The sequence below is a fragment of the Pterocles gutturalis genome, unplaced genomic scaffold (assembly GCF_000699245.1).
Source record: "Pterocles gutturalis isolate BGI_N339 unplaced genomic scaffold, ASM69924v1 scaffold20288, whole genome shotgun sequence".
NCBI lineage: Eukaryota > Metazoa > Chordata > Aves > Pterocliformes > Pteroclidae > Pterocles > Pterocles gutturalis.
Window position 1 is genome coordinate 10,985 of NW_010118606.1, and position 22,511 is coordinate 33,495.

The window sequence follows — 22,511 nt, forward strand, 5'->3', positions numbered from 1 at the left end:
CTCTGAAAATTTCAAGGATATTTTTTGCCAAAAAATCCTGGTGTGGTTTCTTCTGAAGAGCTTCCTGGAAGATGCATCAGGTATAATTTTGACCTGCCATTGTGGATATGGGGTATGTGAATCAATGCTTACAAAATAAATACTTCTAGCAATGTGATGTGTTTATTCTAAAATTCAAAAGCTTTAATTATTTAAATACTTCTAATCATGTGCTGTATTTCTTGTAAAATGCAAAAGCTTCCCTTGTGGAATTTGTTTGTGTTCTTCCAATGTTTATATTGCAGAGAAGTAGAGTGTGAGATCGAAAAGTGAGATGAAGCATGTTAATATTTGATTATTCAGGCAAAGTTACCAGATTTTTGTGTCCCCCTTCGTAAATATTTAGGATAAATTAATAAAGGGAAAAAAGTATCCTTTTGCTAATCCCCTCAACAAAATGACACTCATCAAAATATACATTGCCAAAGGTTCACAAAAGTGGGGATTAGCAATGGAGTTTTTTCATGTGTGAGAGATGGCACTGCTGTTAATTGCTGGCCATGAGAACAGGACCAGAGGCCATATGGAATAAAACTGAACCAGAATGCTGTCTCTGGGTTTTCAGTTCAGACCTAGTCTTGGTCAATAGTGAGTGAAAGTTGTTCCCACTTGCTAGCTGTGTGGTGTAAGCTTGGCCTGTGCTCCCATTCCCCGTGGGTGGGTGGACACATTATAGAAGTCATCAGAAGAATTGTGCTAATTGATCTTCTCCTACAAGGACCCCAAGGACTTAATGACGGGAGCACTCTGGAAAGGCAGTGTGGGTTACAGGGGTACAGACCTCTCTTTTAGGGGATTTGCAGAGCATGTTGGCCTCCATTACGCTGGCACTCCTCACAATATCCCCATTTTATTTAAAACATCTAAAATTAGTAATGGTACCATCAGCAAAAAAAAAAACCTCCTTATGCAGAGGGCTTCCTATATTACTAAACCTATATGGGAAAAAAACGAGAGTAATCAAGAAGAAGGCAACACTGTAGCTGATAGCTGCTGACAGAGCTCCTGGAACAGGGAACGAGACAAGAAAAGCTCAACTAGTGGGTGACTAGCAGCAGTCATCGTCTCGCTGCAGCAAGGTGCTGCACGATATGGTCTCATTCACCTGCTAGGAAACAGGTTGAAGGCATTTTACACTGCACTTCAGGTTCTCAGGCTGGCTTGGTTAAACTTGAGTAATGCCATGTGGCACCAAGGTCTTTAAAGCAGACATGGTTCAGCTTGACAAGCTTCTTGGGGCAAGGTTCCAGAACTCCTTCTGCAGCTCTCAGTCATTGACCCAAACCAGGAGGAGAGTCAGTAAATTGGGGCTCCTATCCAGAGGGAAAAAAACATGCAAAATATTTGCACCTGCAACAAGACCAGCACTAACAAACCAAAGGACATTCAGAGAGGTGTAAAGAGGCATATTGCACGTTCCCTGAGATCAGCGCATTAAATTTGTCCTGAGGAAAGAACAAAACCTGGGCAAGGGGGAAGAGTGTCAACTAAAATACTCAGAACAGCTACAGCAGCTGCAATACTGGGGGAAATCTGAAATGAAAGAGTAGCCCACGCACTTCTTTTGTTTTTATGGCTTATGATCGTTTCAGAGGGTACAGATAGCACTTCTTGTGCCCTACAGTGTAATGAACAAAAGTGTTCAACTGGACTTTCAGCAATATTCCTCTCTGCAATGTGGAGTCTAAAAGACTGATGTGCAGACTAGGAAACAGAGCAATTCTAGAATCTTTAAGAGACAAAACTCTTTCCTGCAAATCTTAGTACAGAGATTTATCAGAGAAAGAACTAAATTAACCAATTTTTTCATTGAAATTTCATCAGCCTCAGGTTTGGAGCTCTGATCTCAACAGAGGGAGGGACAGTAGTGTACAGTTACAGGACTGGAGTATGATTTTAACTGGCTTTGCATCAGGGTCTTGAATGAGCTTAGATTTTGAGTATTAGTCTACTAGAATAATTACCCACCAGGTTTTGGAAAATATTACAGATCTAATTTTTTAATGTTAAAATGGATAGTAAAAATGTTTAACCCATTGCCAAATAGCAACTCCTTTGTGGAAAAATAGAATATCAACAAAACCAGCATATCTAAGAGGTTTGTTTGACATTATTTAGAATTCTACACATCCATTCATTTCACCAGAATGAACTAGGAGGAAACTAAAATGAAAACACTTGAAATAGGCCAATAATAGGTCCTGAGATGTAGCAAAGTCTCAGGATGGGATTCACATTTTAATGCCAAAATTGTCATAGATAAAAAGCTTTCCATCTGTTTATAACTGTGCAAACTGCTTTGTGCCACTTGAAAGTCTGTGCTGTGGCATCTCCAAATATCATGTGCACACGAGTCTGAACTAAATATGCATGTAGGCTATTTCAGTGCAAGTCCGGTGATAGACCTGGGTGAGGAACTAGTGTTGGTCAGGCATCTGTCATGAGACCACCAGCAAGCACCAAGGCACCAAGGAGCATCTGCGCTGGGAGAGAGAAAATGAAGAAAAATGCTCTGTTATCAATGTCACAGAAGACTTTTTGCTTCCTACATAACGTCTTCGTCTGTGAGTCAAAAGAAAATAGAATAGGATAGAATAGATTAGTTCCATTTGGAAGGGTCCTACAATGATCATCTAGTCCAACTGCAGCTACCAAGCACAAGTTCCATGGGTCGTGTCTAGGACTAGTAGTGTATTAAATATTTAATGGTGTCTGCAGCAGAAATAAATGTTTTTAGATAATACGTTTGTTTAGATGAGTTTAACATGGGAAGAATGTGAGGCATAGAGAGAAATGTAACAGCACACTGGCCAGCACAGCGATGGCATCAATTAATTGCTGCAAAATAACCAGTGGTATCGACTGAAACTAACCTTGAATCTTCTCATGTGTAATGCAGGATTCAGGGGTCATTTCTGGAGTGACCAAGGAGAGTTTCTATTCAGCACAAACATGCAAATGTAGGTTTGGACAAGGCAGAAAAGCAGAAAATAGTATTTAGGGCAGACATTGCAACAACCATAAGCGTGAAACAGAGAAGCAGCAGTCCAGACAACCTGTGCAAATAAATCTTATGAGGTCTTTTCCAACCTTAATGATTCTATGAAATAACAAGCAGCAACCCTGTGCTTTTTTACTACTGAGCCTAACCTCCTCGTCACACAGACTCAAGCCGAGAGATTCAGCCCTGTCTTTGAGTCCAAGAGAGGACGGCTGAGCCCTGCCTTGGCTCTGCCTTTCCCCCCACATGTCGGTGGGCTTCAGGGGGCTCCCAGCCACCTGGCAGTGCCACAAAGATAAACCATCTGGGGTCTGCTTGTTTGTTCTTTAAGAAGTTATTCTCTCTTGAGGGAGGCAGTTTTTGGTTGCAGGCGGCTGACTCAGAGATAAATTAACTCAAAATCCATCTTTTCCACTTTTTGGCTGCATCTTTAGAAAGAAATACTTCATGCTCCAGCAAAACACTGCCCTGCAGCGGGAGGAGGGCAGGGGATCACCTTGGCAAGGGATCACCTTGGCAAAGGAAGCAGGTGTCTCAACCAACCTCTCTTTTGCTCTCTAAGGGTGGTAACGCTCAGTTTGGAGTTCACTCATCTATGCTATGGCTACCCGCCCCACAGTACACAGGGAGCTAACCGTGTTCTTCCTTTCAGGTTTTTGAGTGACTAAGGCCAGAGAGAAGCACACACGCGTCACCATTGGCACCTGACATTTCAGGAAAAATGGTTGAACCTGTGGGCAACCACTATGTTGTAGCCAGACCTGTGTACTCGGAGAATTTGTTCAATGAAGAGCATGAGAAACTGCACAGATACCATAAAACCTTTTGGGATCACCTGAAACTGTGTTTTCGGTAAGGAGATTTTTTTTTTTTTTTAATATGGATCTTAAAAACAGACCGAACTGCCATTGTCAGATGGCATGAACTCTATCCTGACAATCTCCATCTCAGGTTTCAACAAAGCAAAGGAAAACCCATTTACCAAATGTGATGTCAGATTTTTCTAAAGAATTTTAGCTGCTATTACCCTTAAAAGTCTTCCTACAGTTGTATCCCAGGCAGCTTCTCTTTTCCTGGGCACTTGGCAGTACAGACTCTGGGGAGACCTTATTGCAGCCTCTCAGTGCTTAAAGGGGGCTTGTAAGAAAGATGTGGACAAACTTTTAAACAGGCCCTGTATTGGTGGCCTCCAGTAGCAATAGGACCAGGGCTAATGGTTTTAAATTAAAAGAGGGTAGATTCAGACTAGATAAGGAAGACATTTTTTACAATGAGGGTGGTGAAACACTGGCACAGGTTGCCCAGAGAGGTGGCAGATGCCCCATCCCTGGAAACATTCAAGGTCAGGTTGGATGGGGCTCTGAACAACCTGATCTAGTTGAAGATGTCCCTGCTCATGGCAGGAGGGTTGGACTAGATGACCTTTAAAGGTACCTTCCAACCCAAACCATTCTGTGATTCTACAATTCTATGAAAATTTAGTTTGGGAGGGACTTCTGGAGGCCACCAAGTCCTCCCTGAAGCACAGCTGGCAGAGCAGGTTGATGAGGGCTGTGCCTGGGTGAGATTTTGACTTCTGGCAGCCTGAACCCAAATCCTTCCCCCTTCCTTTCCCTTCTAAAGACAGACTGCAACTCAGCTGTTCACCAACAGAGCTCTGTCCTCTTGTGTCTTTACAGCTGCTCCCCACAAAAGGCCAAAAAAATTGCCTTGGCTTTGTTTCCCATCGTCTCGTGGCTGCCAGCGTACCGCTTCAAGGAGTGGATCCTGAGCGACATCATCTCCGGCATCAACACGGGGCTCGTCGCTGTCCTCCAAGGTACATCCAGGAAACATGTTCTGACACAGCCTGCCAGGCCAGGTGCAAAGGGCTTCAGCCTGCAACACACACATCACCTTCCCGGGCCTCTGTCCTTACAGGTCTCGCCTTTGCTTTGCTGGTAAACGTCCCCCCCAGTTATGGGCTCTATGCAGCATTTTTCCCTGTGCTGGTCTATTTTATCTTTGGCACATCCAGGCATATCTCAGCGGGTAAGTTCAGGCACACTGACTGCCCTCCTCACTGGTGAAGAACTACGTGCTGCCCCTTCAGGTGTCTAACGAATGCCTTGTGCTGCTCAGGTCCCTTCCCCGTCCTCAGCCTGATGGTGGGAGGAGCCGTCGTCAGGCTGGTTCCTGATGAGGTTGCCGTAAATGGCACTTCCATGAATACCTCAGCCATAGATGAAGAGAGGGTGATGGTGGCTGCATCTGTAACCTTCCTTTCTGGGGTTATCCAGGTTGGTAAACATAAGTTTTCGTGTGTACCCACACATGCCTATATGCACACATATGAGTAGATGGATGGTGGACTGACCTTCCTCTTTGGTTTCTGCTGGTGTAGTCACCAAAATAATGCTCTTCCCCTTCCCATGTAACTGACCTTGGCTCATTGATTAGGAGATGTCCGTCCCCGTCCAGTGACCAAGCACTGATCCGTGCTGTGAAATCCCTGGTTTGGCCCAGAGCTGAGCCTACAGCCCACACAGCTGCACCCCACCTACAGCAAAAACCAATCTGCTAGGTAGGAAAAAAGTAGTTGTGAGAGTAATGTGAATGATGCAGACACACCGAGGAGAATAAAACCTCTGTCTCGTAATAGTAAAGTATGTGGATTTGTCTTTTCAAGAACCCAATTTCTCCTTACTTCCTAATATAAATTTCTATAGTTCCTTCCTTCCTAACATATTAATATGTTTGTGCTTCATGAAACACTGGTACCATGTGAAAATATGGGTACTGGCAATCTTAAGACTAAGGAAGTTTATTTTAGCTGTAAAATAAAAAGAACAGGTTTTAACTGCTCTACCAATTACTCTTACTAGTCTTATGCTCCCTGTTGCTAAGTCTCAACATTTATTGCAACCCTGGTGACCATATATTCCTTAATCCCAGGATGTATGGGATTAGGTCAAAATCTTTGTTTCCATTAAATACAGCTCTCTTTGTTGCAGAGATTGCTTAAAAGCACAAATGAATCCCACTGACGTATGGTCATTTTGCATTTCAGTTGCTTCTGGGAATTGTCCGTTTTGGATTCATTGTTATTTATCTATCAGAATCATTAATCAGCGGTTTCACGACTGCTGCAGCTGTCCATGTGCTGGTATCTCAGCTGAAATTCATGCTTCAACTACCTGTCCCTGGATTTAATAAACCATTTGGCATCATCTATGTAAGTGCTAAGTGTTTGTTATTTGCTAATACTACTGAAACCTGTGATGTTTATCTGACTGTGTATCACAAAGCAGTAATAACAGAACTCAGCACAAAAACAGCCAAGCAGGAGGAAACACAAGGGAAAAATATGAGATGTGTTATTAGTATCTGAGCAGTGTTATTAGTATCCGGACAGTGTTATTACCATATGATCAATTTACAAATTTATTACCAAGCACCAAGTTACACCCCGTTGGCCTAATTAGATATTATTTTCTATTGTGTGTTGGCATATTTTATAAGCATTCAACTTTGCCTCAAGCATTTAACTATTCATTTTTACTGGACTGATACTATATATATTTAGTTTGGATATGACTCTGTGAGGGCTGATGGATGAGAAGGAAGGAGAAGGACAGGGAGGGAGGAGCAGAGAGAGGCGCCTGCTCAGTAATTCCATTGCTCACATCTCCTATGGCACATGTGCGTGTTGCTCCAACCTTCTCTCAAGGGAAGGCCAGGAGGAGAGGGTCGAGAGACAGTGGAAAAGGTCTTTCATGGATGCATTCGTCATTTGGATGACACATGTGCACACTAATTGGGGCTTGCAATCCACATCATGCCACAGGGAAAAAATCTCAACCTCTGTAATTAATCCTTAGAGCAATTCAGACACAGGCCCTTCTGGAAGGGACAGTGCTACTGTGCCAGGGCACCACTACTTCTAAAGCACTGCGTGATTCTTCCTGATTTTGCAGACTCTGGAGAGCATTTTCAGCCAAATCACAAATACAAACATCGCTGACCTTGTCACATCCCTTATTGTCTTGCTTATCGTGTTCGTAGTGAAGGAAATGAATGATCGATACAAAGCAAAGTTACCAGCTCCCATCCCAATCGAATTCATTGTGGTAAGGGTCACTTCTCTTTGATTTTGCTTCTCTTTGATTTTGCAATTGCTCCATCACTATAGTGACATGGGAAGCAGAGTTTTAACTATTTCTTCTCCTGCATTAAGTTCTGCATTAAGTGACGGGTTGTAATTTCACCTATAAGGAAAAATAGACAGTGTTCATGAGCTACTGTAAGGTGTTTTAGCTCTACTTAGCCATTCTTAACTGAGTACCTCTGTAGTGAGTAAGATGATATGAACCATGAATTTTTTCCTTGGATGAAATTGGCCCCGACACCAGCCGGCTGCAGTCCCGCAGCTGGAGCGCCTCTGTTCTCTGTTGTTAATGAGATATTCTGATATATTCTCTCTGTGAACGTAAAGCTGTACCTATAAGGTGGTTCAGAAATTACATCTGAATAGCAAAGGGATGTGCAGACTTGGGGCATAATTCTGCTGCTGGTAATGAGACTGGAGGGCATGTAGGAGAGGGAAAGAAATGGTTTTTAACACTTTCTTCCTACTTTTACTTGAGTGTGCCTAATGGAGGTGTGGTTTATTATCTTTCAGACAGTCATAGCAGCACTGATTTCCTATTATGTTAAACTTGAAGAAAAATTTAATGTAGCTGTTGTCGGAAAACTAGAGGAAGGGTAAGTGATTTTCTTATAATTTACCAGTGGAGCAAAATGTTCTCTCCAGTTTGGCAGTGCTAAATTAGCTCAGCTCTGCTCTTTGAATGAAGTAATCTGCTTCATCTTCTTTCAGTAGGTAAATAAACATTTTGCTCACTACAATATGAGGACACCATTTCAACAGGTGAAAGTTACTCACTAGAGCACATCTCCTACTAAAAAAGAACATGCTGTGACATGAAATAATTGCATACTTCATTTTCTAAGACAGCTGTTGAGCAGGAGGTTGATGGTTGTTCCTTCTACTGAGCTACTCACTCCTGAACCCTTCCATTTCTCTCGATGTACACACACGGTTCAAACTAGCAGTCCTGGGAAGTCACCAGAACATTGCACAGTTCTCCTGCCTGGTCCCTTGTGACCAGCCACAAGCATGTCCCCAGGTATCAATATCCTCCAGAGGCCTCAATGTCTGCTCCTCTATGAGTGTATCCACATAGAGAGTATACATCGATATACAGAGTAAATCCAGCTAGTAGAGAGTATATATCTACATAGAGAGCATACATCGATATACAGAGTAAATCCAGCTATGCCAGAATTCTGGCATAAAGAATTAATAGGCACACATGAAGTTAAAAAGAGGGAGGAAGACATTTCCTAGGACAGTAGACTGCAGCCATTTACTAACCGGGGCACTCTTGACTGCCTCTTGTAGCCCCGGGGGTGTGAGTGGATGAAGTTTGCAGAAGAACAGCCATTTCTGCTCAAGAGCCTCCGTCCTTCAGATTTCAGGTCACTGAGTAGCAGGGAAGGGTGGGGGGAAGCCCAAGGGGAATTCTCCCTAGGATCTGCCAAAGTCCCTGATCAAAGGAGCAGGAAAAGGTAAAGCTAAAGCATCTAGTAGATATCCTGACAGACTAGTCAATATTACCTGACTTAGTAATTATTTGTTTAGCTGTCTGAAGAGCTTCATAGAATCATGCAGGGATTTTTTTTTTTTTTTTTGTGGTTGCAATTAAGCAAAATCCTTCTGTGTGCAAATTGCCGGTGCGAGGGCCCCAGCGCTGTGTCAGATCTTACATCCGTGCATAACTAGAAGGCAGAGCTGTGCAGGCACCTCAGGCAAAATAAGCTGTGGCTGGTCCTGGCCAAGAAAATGAGAACCTACTGAGACACAGCCTGAGCTGAGTGTGGATGAACCAAGTCCCTGTTCTGATCAAGGATTCCCCAAAGATTTACAGGGTTCAGATCCACAGTTCTGTGTCACACGTCTCCCAAGTGCTCAGTATGAGCTGGACGCTGCCTTGCTCTCTTGTTTGACACCTTGTCTCCTTAGGCATATCTTTAACGAGTCGATCTTTCTGTTTTTCAGATTTAAAGCCCCTGTTGCACCTGACGTAGGTGTCCTCCAAAAGTGTATTGGTGATGGCTTTTCCACCGCAATCGTTGGGTTTGCAGTAGCCTTCTCTGTGGCTAAAGTGTATTCCATCAAGCATGACTACCCAATAGACAGCAACCAGGTAGGCGAATGACACAAAATCAATACAGTGCATTTGTCAATGGGAAATAAATCATTTTAGGAACGCTTTGCCTTGTGAATAGCTGTCATGAACTAGCTTTTAAGAACCATCTCTTTTGTTTTTATTTCAGGAACTAATTGCTTTTGGGTTGGGTAATATAGTTGGTGGATCATTCAAAGGATTTGCCTCCAGCACTGCTCTGTCAAGAACAGGTGTGCAGGAGAGCACGGGAGGCAAAACACAGGTATAGAAAACAGATCATGTTGGCGTTTCATGCAAGAAAGCTCTGTTTTTTCCTGGATGACCATAATACCTTCGGGCACTTATTCATGGTGGAATTGTTCTGTCATGCAGATTGCTGGTATTCTCTCAGCTGTCATCGTCTTGATTGTGATCTTGGCCATCGGGTTTCTCCTGGCGCCACTGCAGAAGGTATTCACTGGCTTTCACCTAGGGCTTCCTCCTGCTTGTCAAAGACAGAGCTGCTCTAGGAGTCACTGGGGGTGTTCAAAGACTTCAGTGGGAGCCAAGTAGGGTTTTGCAAAGCTTGGTTCTTCTTCCCAGATCATGACAGAGAGGACCACTACATCTGGTCCCTCAGAGGGAACACAAGTGTTCAAACAGCAAACATCAGACCACCAGCTTTTAGGTGCCACAAACAAGTGACGTTTTTAGCCTCAAGTCTGACACCTCTGCTCCACCATGGCTAGGGAGGTTCCAGTGCGATAGACGGGGCATGCCAACACAACATGAGGAGCTGCCTGGCCTTTCATCTGCACTTTGGCCCTATTTGTATGATCTTCTAAGTCTTAATGTTCAACATTTGCTTTGCTTGCTTTAAAATTCAACATATATTTTGGTCTTTTTAACAGTCAGTCCTTGCATCTTTGGCTCTTGGCAACTTGAAAGGAATGCTCATGCAGTTCAGGGAAATAGGCATCCTGTGGAGAAAGGACAAGTACGACAGTGTAAGTTGAACCCCACAAGAATTCAGGAATGAAGGATTCTGGGAAAGTCACCTATTATGCAAATTTGCTTACAGGTTCATAGAATCATAGAATGGTTTGGGTTGGAAGGGACCTTAAAAAACATCTAGTTCCAACCCCCCTGCTATGGGCAGGGACAAATTCCACTGGACCAGGTTGCTCAAAACTTCATCCAGCCTGGCCTTGAACACCTCCAGGGATGGGGCATCCATCCTTATCTTTAATTTTATACCTGCCTTACTTCACTAAATGGAAAGTAAGATAGTGGCAAGCCTTTTTTACTTTTATATCCCTTGGTTGTGTTTTCCATTTTGTGCCACCTATTTTGAATCGATTCTCTCTCCTAACTTCATTTTCATCCATTTCATCAAAATCTATTAAAATACAGTTCATTATATAAAGTCAAACATAGAAGGCAGTTACAGAAAGCGTGTAAATACCCAGTGCATTGGCTACACATTCAGGGACAATTTCTCACACTCATGGAGCACATTTAGGTGGAGAGTACACAGCAAAAAACAAATGAAGACCATGGCTTGAAGGGTTTACTCCAAATGGTAAAGCTCATGGCTGGAGGGCAGGACTGCCTCTGACCCTCAGAAAATTTAGACTCTTGGCTTCCTCATCAACCAATTCCTTATGTTCCCAAAAGGTTCCAGGGCTCAGTTTGCCCAGCTATCAAACAGTTATCTACCACATGAAAATGCTTTGAGATCTGTGGTTAAAAACACTCAGTATTACCTAGTCATTTGTGCTTATCAGTCAAGTATATTCACAGGATCTACATTTGCCTGTTTTGATTCCCAAAGCATTTTTACAACCCTCAGCTTTACCAGGATCCTGATTTACTCGTAACCTTGCCTTTCTTCTGGATTTTTATTGAGTGTTTAGTGAACCACCTATAGAAGATCCACACTGCTATTACTCTAAGCCTTTATTGTATAGAAACTGTCATCCCTAGAAACACTCCCTGGTGCTAGCCAGTGAGCCTGGCTCTGTTTTACAAGAAAAAAAAAAAAAAAAAACCAAAAAAAAAACCCAACCAAACACAAAACCTAGGAAACCTGAAACCCCTCACCAAAGGCAGATGGACAGCAGAAACAGATCCAAGATCTGTTTCTGCTCCCACCCTGGGCTCATGACCCAGGTCCTTGACACACTCCCAACTGCTGCCATCCACCTGCTCGTTACAGATTATATGGGTCGTGACTTTCCTAGCTGCCGTTTTTCTTGGCCTGGATATTGGGCTAGGAGCCGCCCTGGCATTCCAGCTGCTGACTGTGGTGATCCGCTCCCAGATGTGAGTACTTGTTGGACACAATGATAAGATATCTCAGGTTATAAATTAACTCCCCCTGCACAGAGAAGGCCAACAGCCCCGTGCCCTGGTCTGCCCAGCAGCCGCATATGGAAAAATCATTTGCAGGCGTAAAGCCTTGGGTGTGGGGTCCTGCTTCAGTCTACCACCATGGCTGAGGTTGCTTTCTCTGATCCTTCCCTTCCACCAGGTTTCGGTATGGGGTACAAACAATTGTGTATGTGTGTTTGTTCACAGCCCAAGCTGCACCGTTCTGGCTAATGTTGGGAGAAGCAACATCTACAGAAACAAGAAGGATTACACTGATGTAAGAAATGTCTCATTTCTTTATTGTGCACTTGTGTTTCTACAGCAGATATCCTTACTGATACTTTTCCTTCATTGTACAGATCTATGAGCCAGAGGGAGTGAAGATTTTCAGATGCTCATCTCCTATCTTCTTTGCTAATATTGAATTCTTCAGAGAGAAACTCATCACCGCTGTAAGTGTCTGGGCCTGTCTTTCTGAACATGTAAATTGCATGTCTCATTAAGGTGAATACAGTTTCCCAATAATTACTATACATGCAGTCAGTCCACAGTTCAAAGATGATTTTTTTCATTAATTATTCAAATATCATTGCCACTGCTGTAATTCCACATGTACACACACACCCCTGAGAAAGAGAACTAACTTGTGTTGAACTTATACCATAACAATGCATATACATGTTTTAAGTCCTTTAGAAGAAAGTAGTGTAAACACAGAGAATATAAGGGGACATGGTTTTATTTTATTAGCATTTATATAATTTACACACAATAAATGCTAGTTTACTCATCTTGCCCCAAAGAACATAACCACAACAGTCAGAAGAAAAGTTGAATGAAATCACACTATCAAAGAGGTCTTCAGTCTTCCATGACAAACTGGGCAAAGGCAGACGGTCTTTCTGTAACGAGCACAGAGAGCCAGGAGTCCTGAGCCCTCACCATGACAGAGAGGGCTGCCACCACAGACTGAACTGAACTTGCACCCATAACCTCCCATTCTTGCTGCTCTTACGGGGGAGTCAATAAGCAGTGAGTACCCTGAGCATTGGTAATGAGCAGTTCATTGTTCATGAGGGACTGAAACTGGCAGAGAAACCAGGGAATCCAGCACTTTGGGTGTCCGCATGTTTGGCTTTCAGGTCAGAAAAACCTGAAGGGTTTTTTTCTTTGAGTGCAGATGCTCACACCACTCTCCTCCTTTACACATGCAGGCACTTCTAAAACCTCTCTCCTCCACCCACCAGACAGATGAGGCAGAAAACTTCCAGGAATTTAGCATTTTTGTAACCCTTTGTTGACCCTGGCTAGCAGCAAACACCATGCAGCCGCTCACTCACCGCCCCCCCCCCCCCCCCCCGGCAAAAAACCCCCCCCCCCCACCCCAGGGTGGGGAAGAGCATTAAAGGGGTAAGGGGAAAAGAGACTTGTGGGTTGAGATAAGAACAATTTAATAACTAAACTACAATAAAACTGAAAATAATAATGATAATGATAATACTAATAGTAATAAATACAGATATGCAAATGAGTGAACACCGTGCAGCTGCTCACCACCCTGTGTCCAAGGCTCAGATTGTTCCCAGCTGGGAACAGAGACAGCGTCCTGAAACTGCAATTCCAGAAAAGAGGAGAGCCAGAGCATCTGAGAGAGAGAGAGCTGACTGAGAGAGCAAGACGACCCCAAGAGAAAGCAAGGCAACCCCAAAAGAGAGAGAGAGAGATTCCGGACAGAGCCTCATCTATACCCTGGGCATGACGTGCATGATACAGAATATACCATTGGCCAATCTGGGTCTCAATCCTAAAACTAAGGTCGAATCCTAGGCTAGTAATTGGGGCTGTGCTCCCTCCCAGCTTCTTCTGCCCCTGCAGACACTGGCACAGCAGAGCAGCTGAAAAGTCCTTGACTGTCCTGGCAGCAGCTATAAACACCAGTATGTTATCAGCCTTCTCCTCAGCACAAATCCAAAACAGCCTCTTACTAGCTACTATGAAGAAAATTAACTCTGTCCCAGCTGAAACCAGGACACCCTTATTGGCCTAATTTACCTGCTGTCTAATTTAGCTAAAACCAACTAGGGTGTTCAAGAAATATACGCAGCCAGCATGATTACCTTTGGTTCTCTTCTTCAAGAAAACAAAACGATGTGTATAGGACCCACGCTGCAGTCAGGTGACACAAAGCAGATACAACCTGTGAGCTCTCTGATCTCAGTCACCTGAGTGGCCATCTCATAACGAGATGAGAAGACAAGTAGGACAAGCTCTGGGCTAGCCAGGACTGTACCCGCCTCCTGGAGCGACAGGCCCGTGCTACAGCATCATCACTGCTATATTGCTGTTCATGCTGGTGTCCTAAAACTAGCACAGATGGACCTGCCTGGTTTGCAGTCATACCTGTAGACATCTTTCCAACCTAGAAAAAGGGCCCTTGTTTGAATTGTTGAAAAGTGGTAGGCAACATCAAATCCAAACCATACCCATCATGACTGTAAAGAAAAGTCATGTTAGATGCGGTGTCCTTCCCCCGGTGTCACAGCATTTGTTTTTTTTAAATTATTCAAAGTGCTGTTTCTGCAGGTTGGCTTCAACCCACTGAGAGTCCTGAGGAAACGCAATAAAGCTCTAAGGAAGATCAGAAAGATGTTGAAGAAAGGAGAGCTGCAAGTGACGCCGGTATGTAAGGCAACTCCACCTAGGGGGTGTTAAGCAACCAGCTCCCTGGCTTGAAGTGTCAGAGAACTGCCCCACACCCTCCTGGCCTAATTAGATATGCTATTCTCCAAGTTGCCACTTCATGACATAAACACGTTTCAAAAATAAGATTTTAAATGGGTCTCATAGTAAGAGACCTACAGCTTTACCATGGGCAGAGCTTGTATATCCCCACTAGAGCTTTGTTTGGCCTTGGATGGCAGGATCCGATCCCACGGAGGTGATGTTCATCCTGCATTAATGGTAGGATAAAGCTGGTTTTCTCTCAGACCAAATTCTGCACGGCTTTTGTTGACTTTTCCAAAACTACTAAATGAAAAGCGTGTCTGACCATTGACTTGAGGGAACAATAAAAAGCCATCATTAACTGATTATGATGGTGATGATAAAATGACTGATGAGAGGAAAGTCAACATTTCCAGCCTCCTCCAGATGAGGGAGAGGAGTAACTTTTTCAGGTATAAAATGCAGGTGGGTCCTGCTCCATCTCATGGGTACGTCAACTTTGCACTGTTGCCACTCTCGCCCTTGCATAAGATGCACTACTACCCTGGCTGGGCCTTAAAAAGAACTATTAATTACGACACTTTTCTCCATCAACACAGAAAGGCTTGATTTGCACGGCTAACTATACACACGAGTCAGAAGAAGAATTAGACAACAACAGGATAGAAGAGCTGGACCAGCCCACCAACATGACAGACCTGCCCATTCGGATCAATTGGGGTGCTGACCTCCCCCTTGGCATCACTGTGCCCCGGGTCGACATCCACAGCATCATTCTGGATTTCTCATCAGTGTCCTTCCTTGATGCTTCTGCCATGAGACTTCTCCAAAAGGTAATTCTAATTCACAAGACAGACAGTGATTGTATGAAAGAAAAATCATATAAATGTAGTTACACTTGAGGGAAAGGATGGCAGCCAGAGGGACCCTGACAGGCTTGACAGGTGGACCCATGTGAACTTAATGAAGTTCAACAAGACCAAGTGCAAGGTCCTGCACCTGGGTCAGGGCAATCCCTAGCATCAGTACAAGCTGGGGACGAAAGGATTGAGAGCAGCCCTGCAGAGGACTTGGGGATGGTGGTGGACAAAAAATTGGACATGAGCAGGCAGTGTGCACTCACAGCCCAGAAAGCCACCTGTATCCTGGGTTGCATCAAAAGAAGCGTGACCAGCAGGCTGAGGGAGGTGATTCTCCCCCTCTACTCTGCTCTTGTGAGACCCCACCTGCAGTACTGTGTCCAGCTCTGGAGTCCTCAGCACAGGAAAGACATGGACCTGTTGGAGCAAGTCCAGAGGAGAGCCAGGAAGATGGTCGAAGGGCTGGAGCACCTCCCGTATGAGGACAGGCTGAGAGAGTTGGGGTTGTTCAGCCTGGAGAAGAGAAGGCTCTGGGGGTCCTTACAATACATAAAGGAGGCTTATGAGAAAGATGGAGAAAGAGCTTTTTCCAGGCCCTGTAGTGACAGGAGAAGGGGTAACAGTTTTAAACTGAAAGAGGGTCGATTTAGATTAGATACAAGGAAGAAATTCTTTACTGTGAGGGTGGTGAGACATTGGAACAGGTTGCCCAGAGAAGCTGAGGATGCCCCATCCCTGGAGGTATTCAAGGTCAGGTTGGATGGGACTGAGCAACCTGGCCTAGTGGGAGGTGTCGCTGACCAGGGAGGCTGGACAAGATGATCTTTCTTTAAAGGTCTGTTCTAACCCAAACCATTCAGTGATTCTATTCTATGATTCTAGCCTGCTTCTTAAAGGCTTTCCTATATGGACTGGAAAGTCAATGGCAACCCTTGAGTTTATGTGAAATTTGAAGTTTAGGCAACAGATTAAGTAATCAATTTAAATTTTCTTGGAATTAGAGTATTGGCTGTGGCACCCTTTCTTCACCTGGCAAGATTTTGTGAAGCTTTACAGAAATGTACATATGAAATATGTCTTTAAACACCAGGCTGGGAGTTGGAACATTGGAGTTTCAGTTCTGCTCCTGCTCTCACTTCCCCAGATGATCTTGAACAAAGCAATAAGAACATTTTCAAACAGCAACAGACAAAGCTAACTAGCTAGATCCATGTAGGGTGTGTAAATCTATTTCCATAGGTACAAAACACCCACAGCGTACGCTATAGTTCTGCTTGATCACCAGTTATAAAAGTCTCCCAGAAGCTTTTGGAGTCTTAGTTTCATCATGTGTCTAATAGGTACAATAAATTCATACAATTTATGAAACATCATTTTCACTGTGGGCTGCATGTAATTAATACTGCCCCTTTTCAAAAGGATTGGTCATCCCAGTCTGCTGCCATGTGAAAAGACCATCCTGCCTCTAGGTGCAGCAGAGTCTGAGTTTAGAGCTGCTTACCATCCTTCAAAATGCAATCAGTATCTTAAGTGGTTGTATTTTTGCTGTGGCTAATCACTGTAATGGCTGTTATCAGCAAAAATAGCAATATCTGAATGGTGCTTGTTTCTGGTTTAACAGACTTTGAAAGAATTTGTCCGGATCGATGTTGACATTTACATTGCAGGGGCACATGGTGAGTACTTGCTTTTCTATCAGCATCCCCACAGATGCTTCATCCTCCTGCCTTCCCCATCCACCACTGAGCATGGCTGGGGAGGCTCACCTCAGTTTTACCTTCCAGTCTTGGATAACAAACAGATCCAGCTGAGGAGAGGCATCGTCCCTCCCATGGTGTCCGCAGTGGTCTGGGACCACACACGACAGCTCATTTCACCTGCAGCCGCCGCTGTGCTGTACAGCCCTGGGCTGCAAGACATGCGATCGGACACCCTGGGTTAGGCATTAAATAAGAAACAGGGCTCAAATTCCCTTCTGCCTGGCATTGAGCAGGCATTTAGATCCCATCCTCTCCACATTAGTAAAGAAGAACCCATCTGCTCTAATAAATAAAACAGTGCAGTATACCAGAAATTCCTGTGTTCACTCAGTGGATACACTATTTCTTCATTTTCAAGCCCCACAGGTCACTTTGTGCTTTGATTTTGTTCCCCCGCAGAGGACTTCCTAGACAAACTGGAGAGATCTGCATTTTTTGATGAGGAGATTAAGCCATCCATGTTTTTCCTCACCATTCATGATGCAGTGTTACACATTTTGCTGATGAAGGACATATCCAGCTCTGCCAAACTAAAGCCCACTGAGGTAACACTACAGTTTTCATCTTTCACTCCTTTAGCGCCTTTACATTATTCACAGGCACCCAAGCATGCTCTGCAGAGCCAGCCATGTGCTCTATAATTAAAAAGTCCATATTTAAAAAGTTAATTATTAAAATTCAGTTGGTCTCCAATAAATTTGGAGTAAAAGTGGCCCCTGATCCAGGTTCCTGGCAAACCACTAGCAAAAGGAGTGAACAATTCCCACAGGAGACTGGCCTGGCCATGGACTTCACTTGAAGCCACTTCCTTGGGAAGAGTGTAGTGCGGGGCAAAATCCTGGCCATCCATCAGCCGTCCTCTGTCATCACCCATCCGGCAGGGACTGCTGCAAATGCTGCAGCTGCTCTTGCAAGGCAGACTGGATGCTGCTTGCATGTAGGCTGCCCAGGCCTGTCTGCCTTCAAAAGGAGTGCTAAAGTAGTGCAGATAAATTAGTACAGATAAATTTGGTGTTGGCCTTTCTGGGAGTGTTCTTAAATCAAGAGCAAAAAAGGATCCTGCATATGTTAAATCTGTTTAAAAGTACCGAACCCAGAATGTGACTCACCTGGAAACTGTCTAATCCCACTTAACTGAGCTGGCCCAGCTCTTCTGCACTGACCCAGCATAAAGTGCTGACAAGTGAGAATTTCCTTCCCTCCAGGTCAACTTCCCAGGTGTATTCCAGAGACTATTTTAGCTGAGGGAAGAGAAGGCTCCAGGGAGACCTTATAGCAGCCTTCTAGTACCTGAAGGGGGATACAGGAGAGATGAGGAGGCACTCTTTATCAGGGAGTGTAGTGATAGGACGAGGGGTAATGGTTTTAAGCTGAAAGAGGGTAGATTTAGGTTAGATATTAGGAAGAAATTTTTCACTGTGAGGGTGGTGAGACACTGGGACAGGTTTCCCACAGAAGCTGTGGATGCCCCATCCCTGGAGGTGTTCAAGGCCAGGCTGGATGAGGCTTTGAGCAACCTGGGCTAGTGGAGGGTGTCCCTGCCCATGGCAGGGGGGTTGGAACTCAATGATCTTTAAGGTCCCTTCCAACCAAAACCATTCTATGATTCCATGATTCTATGATATAAAAAGCAAGACCTTCCTCAATGTGAAAAAAAAAAAAAGGCAGCAATCCATTTCCTAACCCACAACTTCTTGTGTTCATTGCAGGAGAAGGGTCGCAGCAACAACTGTATCACCATCCCCAGCAACGGGCTGCGCAGCCGGGAGTGCACGGTAAGGCTCCCGTCTCCAGTAGGGGCACTCCAGCCATAGGGCACACAGCCCCAAAAGCTGCTCATGGGAACTGGCTGGTCAGATAACAAGAGCACGTTCATCCCTTAGCTCTTGTGTCAGCCCAGGGCAGAAAGCATCCAGACAATTTATTGATGGGATCTGACTTAAGGCAAAGCCTTACAGGAGTAAGAGGCGTGGGGCTCTGCTCACAAGCCTTGCCTTGTGCACGCAGAGTCCACAGAGCAAAGGTGGGCAAGGGCTGACACACCAGGCTCTCCCCTGGTCTCCTTGCTCGTTCACCACAGTTCCCTCAGGATGAGCTCACTGCTAGAATGTCCACGTGGCAGAGACGTCAGCATTATTCCCATTTATCTAAATGCCTTGGGCAGAAGGGGAGCCTGGAGACAGGGATAAGAAAGGTGGACATGCAGACTTTTGTCACAGACTTAAAGAGAAGAGCAGTATCCAGCACACAGCAAACCCATAAGGAAAAAATATCAGACCACAGTCTTCCCACACAAACGCTTTAGAGGAGCAAATTCTTACCTATCACTCACCAGAGAGCACCTACCCTGGCTATTCCTTAGAGAGGGCGACATTTCTTTCCTCTTGTTTCCTACAGATTCCAACAGAAACAAAATTGTAGATTGAATTTTCTAAACAAAATACCCTCCAGCAACACAACGTCACTTACAGAAGATGAATGCAGATGCAGTGATGAGCATGAAGACAGAAGGATACTTTTAAATACCTTAAGAAGGATTTAATGCATGTGGTTATGTTCCAGGTTTTGGAAGAGGCTTGTTAGTCTTTATGTGTCTCTGTATATATAGAAATGTATTTATGTACACACATAGAGGCTAAAGTCACACAGATTTTCTAATTTCATACCTTTTTGACAGCCTACCGACAAAGTTGAAGAGGCAGGTAATGTTAACCCTATTTGCATACACTTGTACATATGTCTATATTATTCTGACAGTTTGTAGACAACCTGTACAGTTACGAGAGGATATATGAATATTTGAAATCTTGTAATTTATAACACAGACACAGTTGGGAGAGATTTTATCTTCAGCTTGTATATAACTTGTATAAAGTTTTCCTTACGGTTCGTAAGATACCTAGTAGGCTGAATTATTAAACTTGTTTTCAGCTCACTACCATGAGCCTAGTGTACACAGCGACCAACGCATCTGCTGTAAAACACGAAGATTGTTCAGGAAAGACACAGCATTTTCAGATCCAAACACGATTCATTGGATTGGGCTAATATAAAGTGCACAAGAGACAATACATTTGTAGAGAACTACTAAATAATTATTTTGGTAACTCTGCTTTGCTTCCTGTATTTGTGAATATACCACCGAGGTAGCTCATAATCACTGTGTCCCCAGCCAGTAGGCAGACCACTGGCCTCAGAACTCGGCTCAGGAGGAGCTGGGGGTGCAGAGCTGCCAGGTGGGCAGGCTGAACTGCCCAGGTCTCTGGAACAGATGCGCAGAGGACTTCAACTTAAAAAGAGTCTATTCTGATCCTCTAGTCTGCACAACCTGGTTGTACAACTGATGTCAATCAACTCCTGCTGGAACTCTGAGGCTTGAAGCTGAGCTACAGCACATCTTCCAAAGAAAATGCAAAAAGTGACAGAACTTTTAATTGAGCATAGCAAGCGCTGGAGGTGTACAAATCTTCAGCCTAGAAGAAATGGAGTCTTAAAGAAACAGCAGTCTGAAAACACAAGAGATTTTAGTTTTCAAGCCTAGTTTTGACTTTCAACCAAGCCGAGGTGACCAGAACAGTGCATTGTAGTTAAGACAGGCTGAGGGGAAGGAGAAAGTGCTCCAGGTAAACAAGAACCATGATTTTTGTCTCCATAGTATGCAAGACTTCAAAACAAAATTCGAAGGAAAACCAGACAGAAATAAATAGGGAAAAATGCTGCTTGGTTTTATAAAAGGTACATATATGCCTTCCATGTTCACCTGGCACCTTTTGAAAACTGAGCTTCCAAAGGGAAATGCCATAGATGTCACCTCTCTGGATGTGAGTAAAGCCTTCCATGCCATGCCAATGGGCAATTGTTAATGCCATTGGAGAAGATGGGATGCCTAAAGGCATTGAAAGACCAAGATGGATCAGACAGAAGAGGAGGTGACAACTAGGAGCTTTGAAAGGGAAATACCAGGGTAGAGGGAGCAGTGATCTCTTAAATATTTTCATTTTTTTGTTTGTTTATTATTGCAAGAATCTGGAGATATCTGATGAAATCTGTCAATGAGAGCAAGCTGGAAGACAATATTAAAGTGAGGAGGCTTTGAACACAGAAAGAATGAGGTGACCTTGAAGGCTGAGGTAGGAGAAGTTCAGCGTTCAGGAAACACACTCGTGCATTTGCAGACAAATAACAGGCTGCAGTTCCGGAGCAGGTGATCATGTGCCCAAAACGGTGCGGGAGAGGCAGCCCTGGGTGATAATCACAGCGAGGTGTTACAGACTGCTTTCTGCAGACATCAGACAGACAGCGGGCAGTTGTACACCGCTGCTCTGCTGAGCGTGCCGCAGCAGCCGTGCTGGCTAAGTCAGGGACAAGCCACGGGCCAGGCAACCAGCACAACAGCACCTGAGAACAGGTACAACCAGGACGCTGCCGAATTGCCTTTCTAATGCAGCCTTGCAAAAAACATAGATCAGAACAGGAAGATACTAGCGCTACTGTGCAATGCACAGGGGAGATCTCACTCTAAATACTCTGAGCTTCAGGACCGAGCCCTCCAGTTCAAGAAAGATGAAGTCAAGCTGCAACTAATGAGGAAAATTGCTGTGAGGATCTTTGTAAAAGGGAGAGACTGTATTCAAGGGCTGACAAAAAGAGATACAGATACAGCAAGGATTTAACCTAACAGAGAGGAAAGGCTACACAAGACAAAAAATAATACTGTCCTATGAGAATAAAATATATAAACTGGTCAAACATAACCATAAGCTAGACATTAGAAGATGGTTCCTAATTTTTACAATGGTGAGATTCTGGAACATCCTTTCCAGTTACAATAAGAGGAGTAAAAAACCTAAGCTACTTTTAAGATGAGGCTTAGCATATTTACGAAAATCATGATACCACATCATACCAGCAGAATCTGGACTTTCTGACTCAGGCTGCTCTTTCCAGCCCTGTGCCCACACGCACCTATACAGACTAAGGCAAACTCCTCTAGCAAAAGCAAGTCAGCCTGGTGGAATATTGCACTTCAAAACCATATTGGATTTGCTGACAGGTTTCAAGTTAAGAAAAAAATGTTATTTTCTAAGTTACACTCCTCAGAACAATTCAATGCTAATGACTCTTCTGATACAGCACAGTACCCCAGAGCATAAATCCCCTTTCCAAAACTATTCACGATTTCTTAAATGGACATGATACCTAGACAGCCTTAACCAGAACACCTTCCACTCCCCATCACATGTCCCTACCAGCTACTTGTCATCCTTTTAAATCACTTTGCTCCTTACTTTTTAAATGTTGACCACAGCAGCATTTTATTTCTGATGCTTTTATGCGATCTCCCCCTCCAGATACTGGTTATTTCTGCATTCAACTCTCACTCTAACACTTAACGTTGCTCCGAGCAGTTTACTCTTATGCCAATTGTAGCACATACGCCTTCCTCTGTTGTGGGATATTGTGGTGATGCAATTTACTGGCTTTTTCTTGAGACAGGCACCTTTGGAAACCTAGATATTGCTCTTCCACTTAGCATGGTTGCTGC

At 44.0% G+C, this 22,511-nt stretch overlaps 1 protein-coding gene across 1 annotated transcript; it reads left to right on the forward strand.

Moving 5' to 3' along the window:
* The first annotated feature begins 3,761 nt into the window (after positions 1 to 3,761).
* On the forward strand, positions 3,762 to 19,549 carry SLC26A3 (solute carrier family 26 (anion exchanger), member 3). The gene is made up of 20 exons (XM_010076295.1): positions 3,762 to 3,892; positions 4,720 to 4,859; positions 4,961 to 5,071; positions 5,162 to 5,319; positions 6,090 to 6,254; positions 6,997 to 7,149; positions 7,701 to 7,783; positions 9,141 to 9,288; positions 9,419 to 9,532; positions 9,643 to 9,720; positions 10,161 to 10,256; positions 11,468 to 11,574; positions 11,830 to 11,899; positions 11,982 to 12,074; positions 14,206 to 14,301; positions 14,946 to 15,179; positions 16,828 to 16,882; positions 17,366 to 17,511; positions 18,676 to 18,741; positions 19,529 to 19,549. The coding sequence occupies exons 1-20, from the start codon at positions 3,762 to 3,764 to the stop codon at positions 19,547 to 19,549; spliced, it is 2,265 nt and encodes a 754-aa protein (XP_010074597.1).
* Positions 19,550 to 22,511: the final 2,962 nt, after the last annotated feature.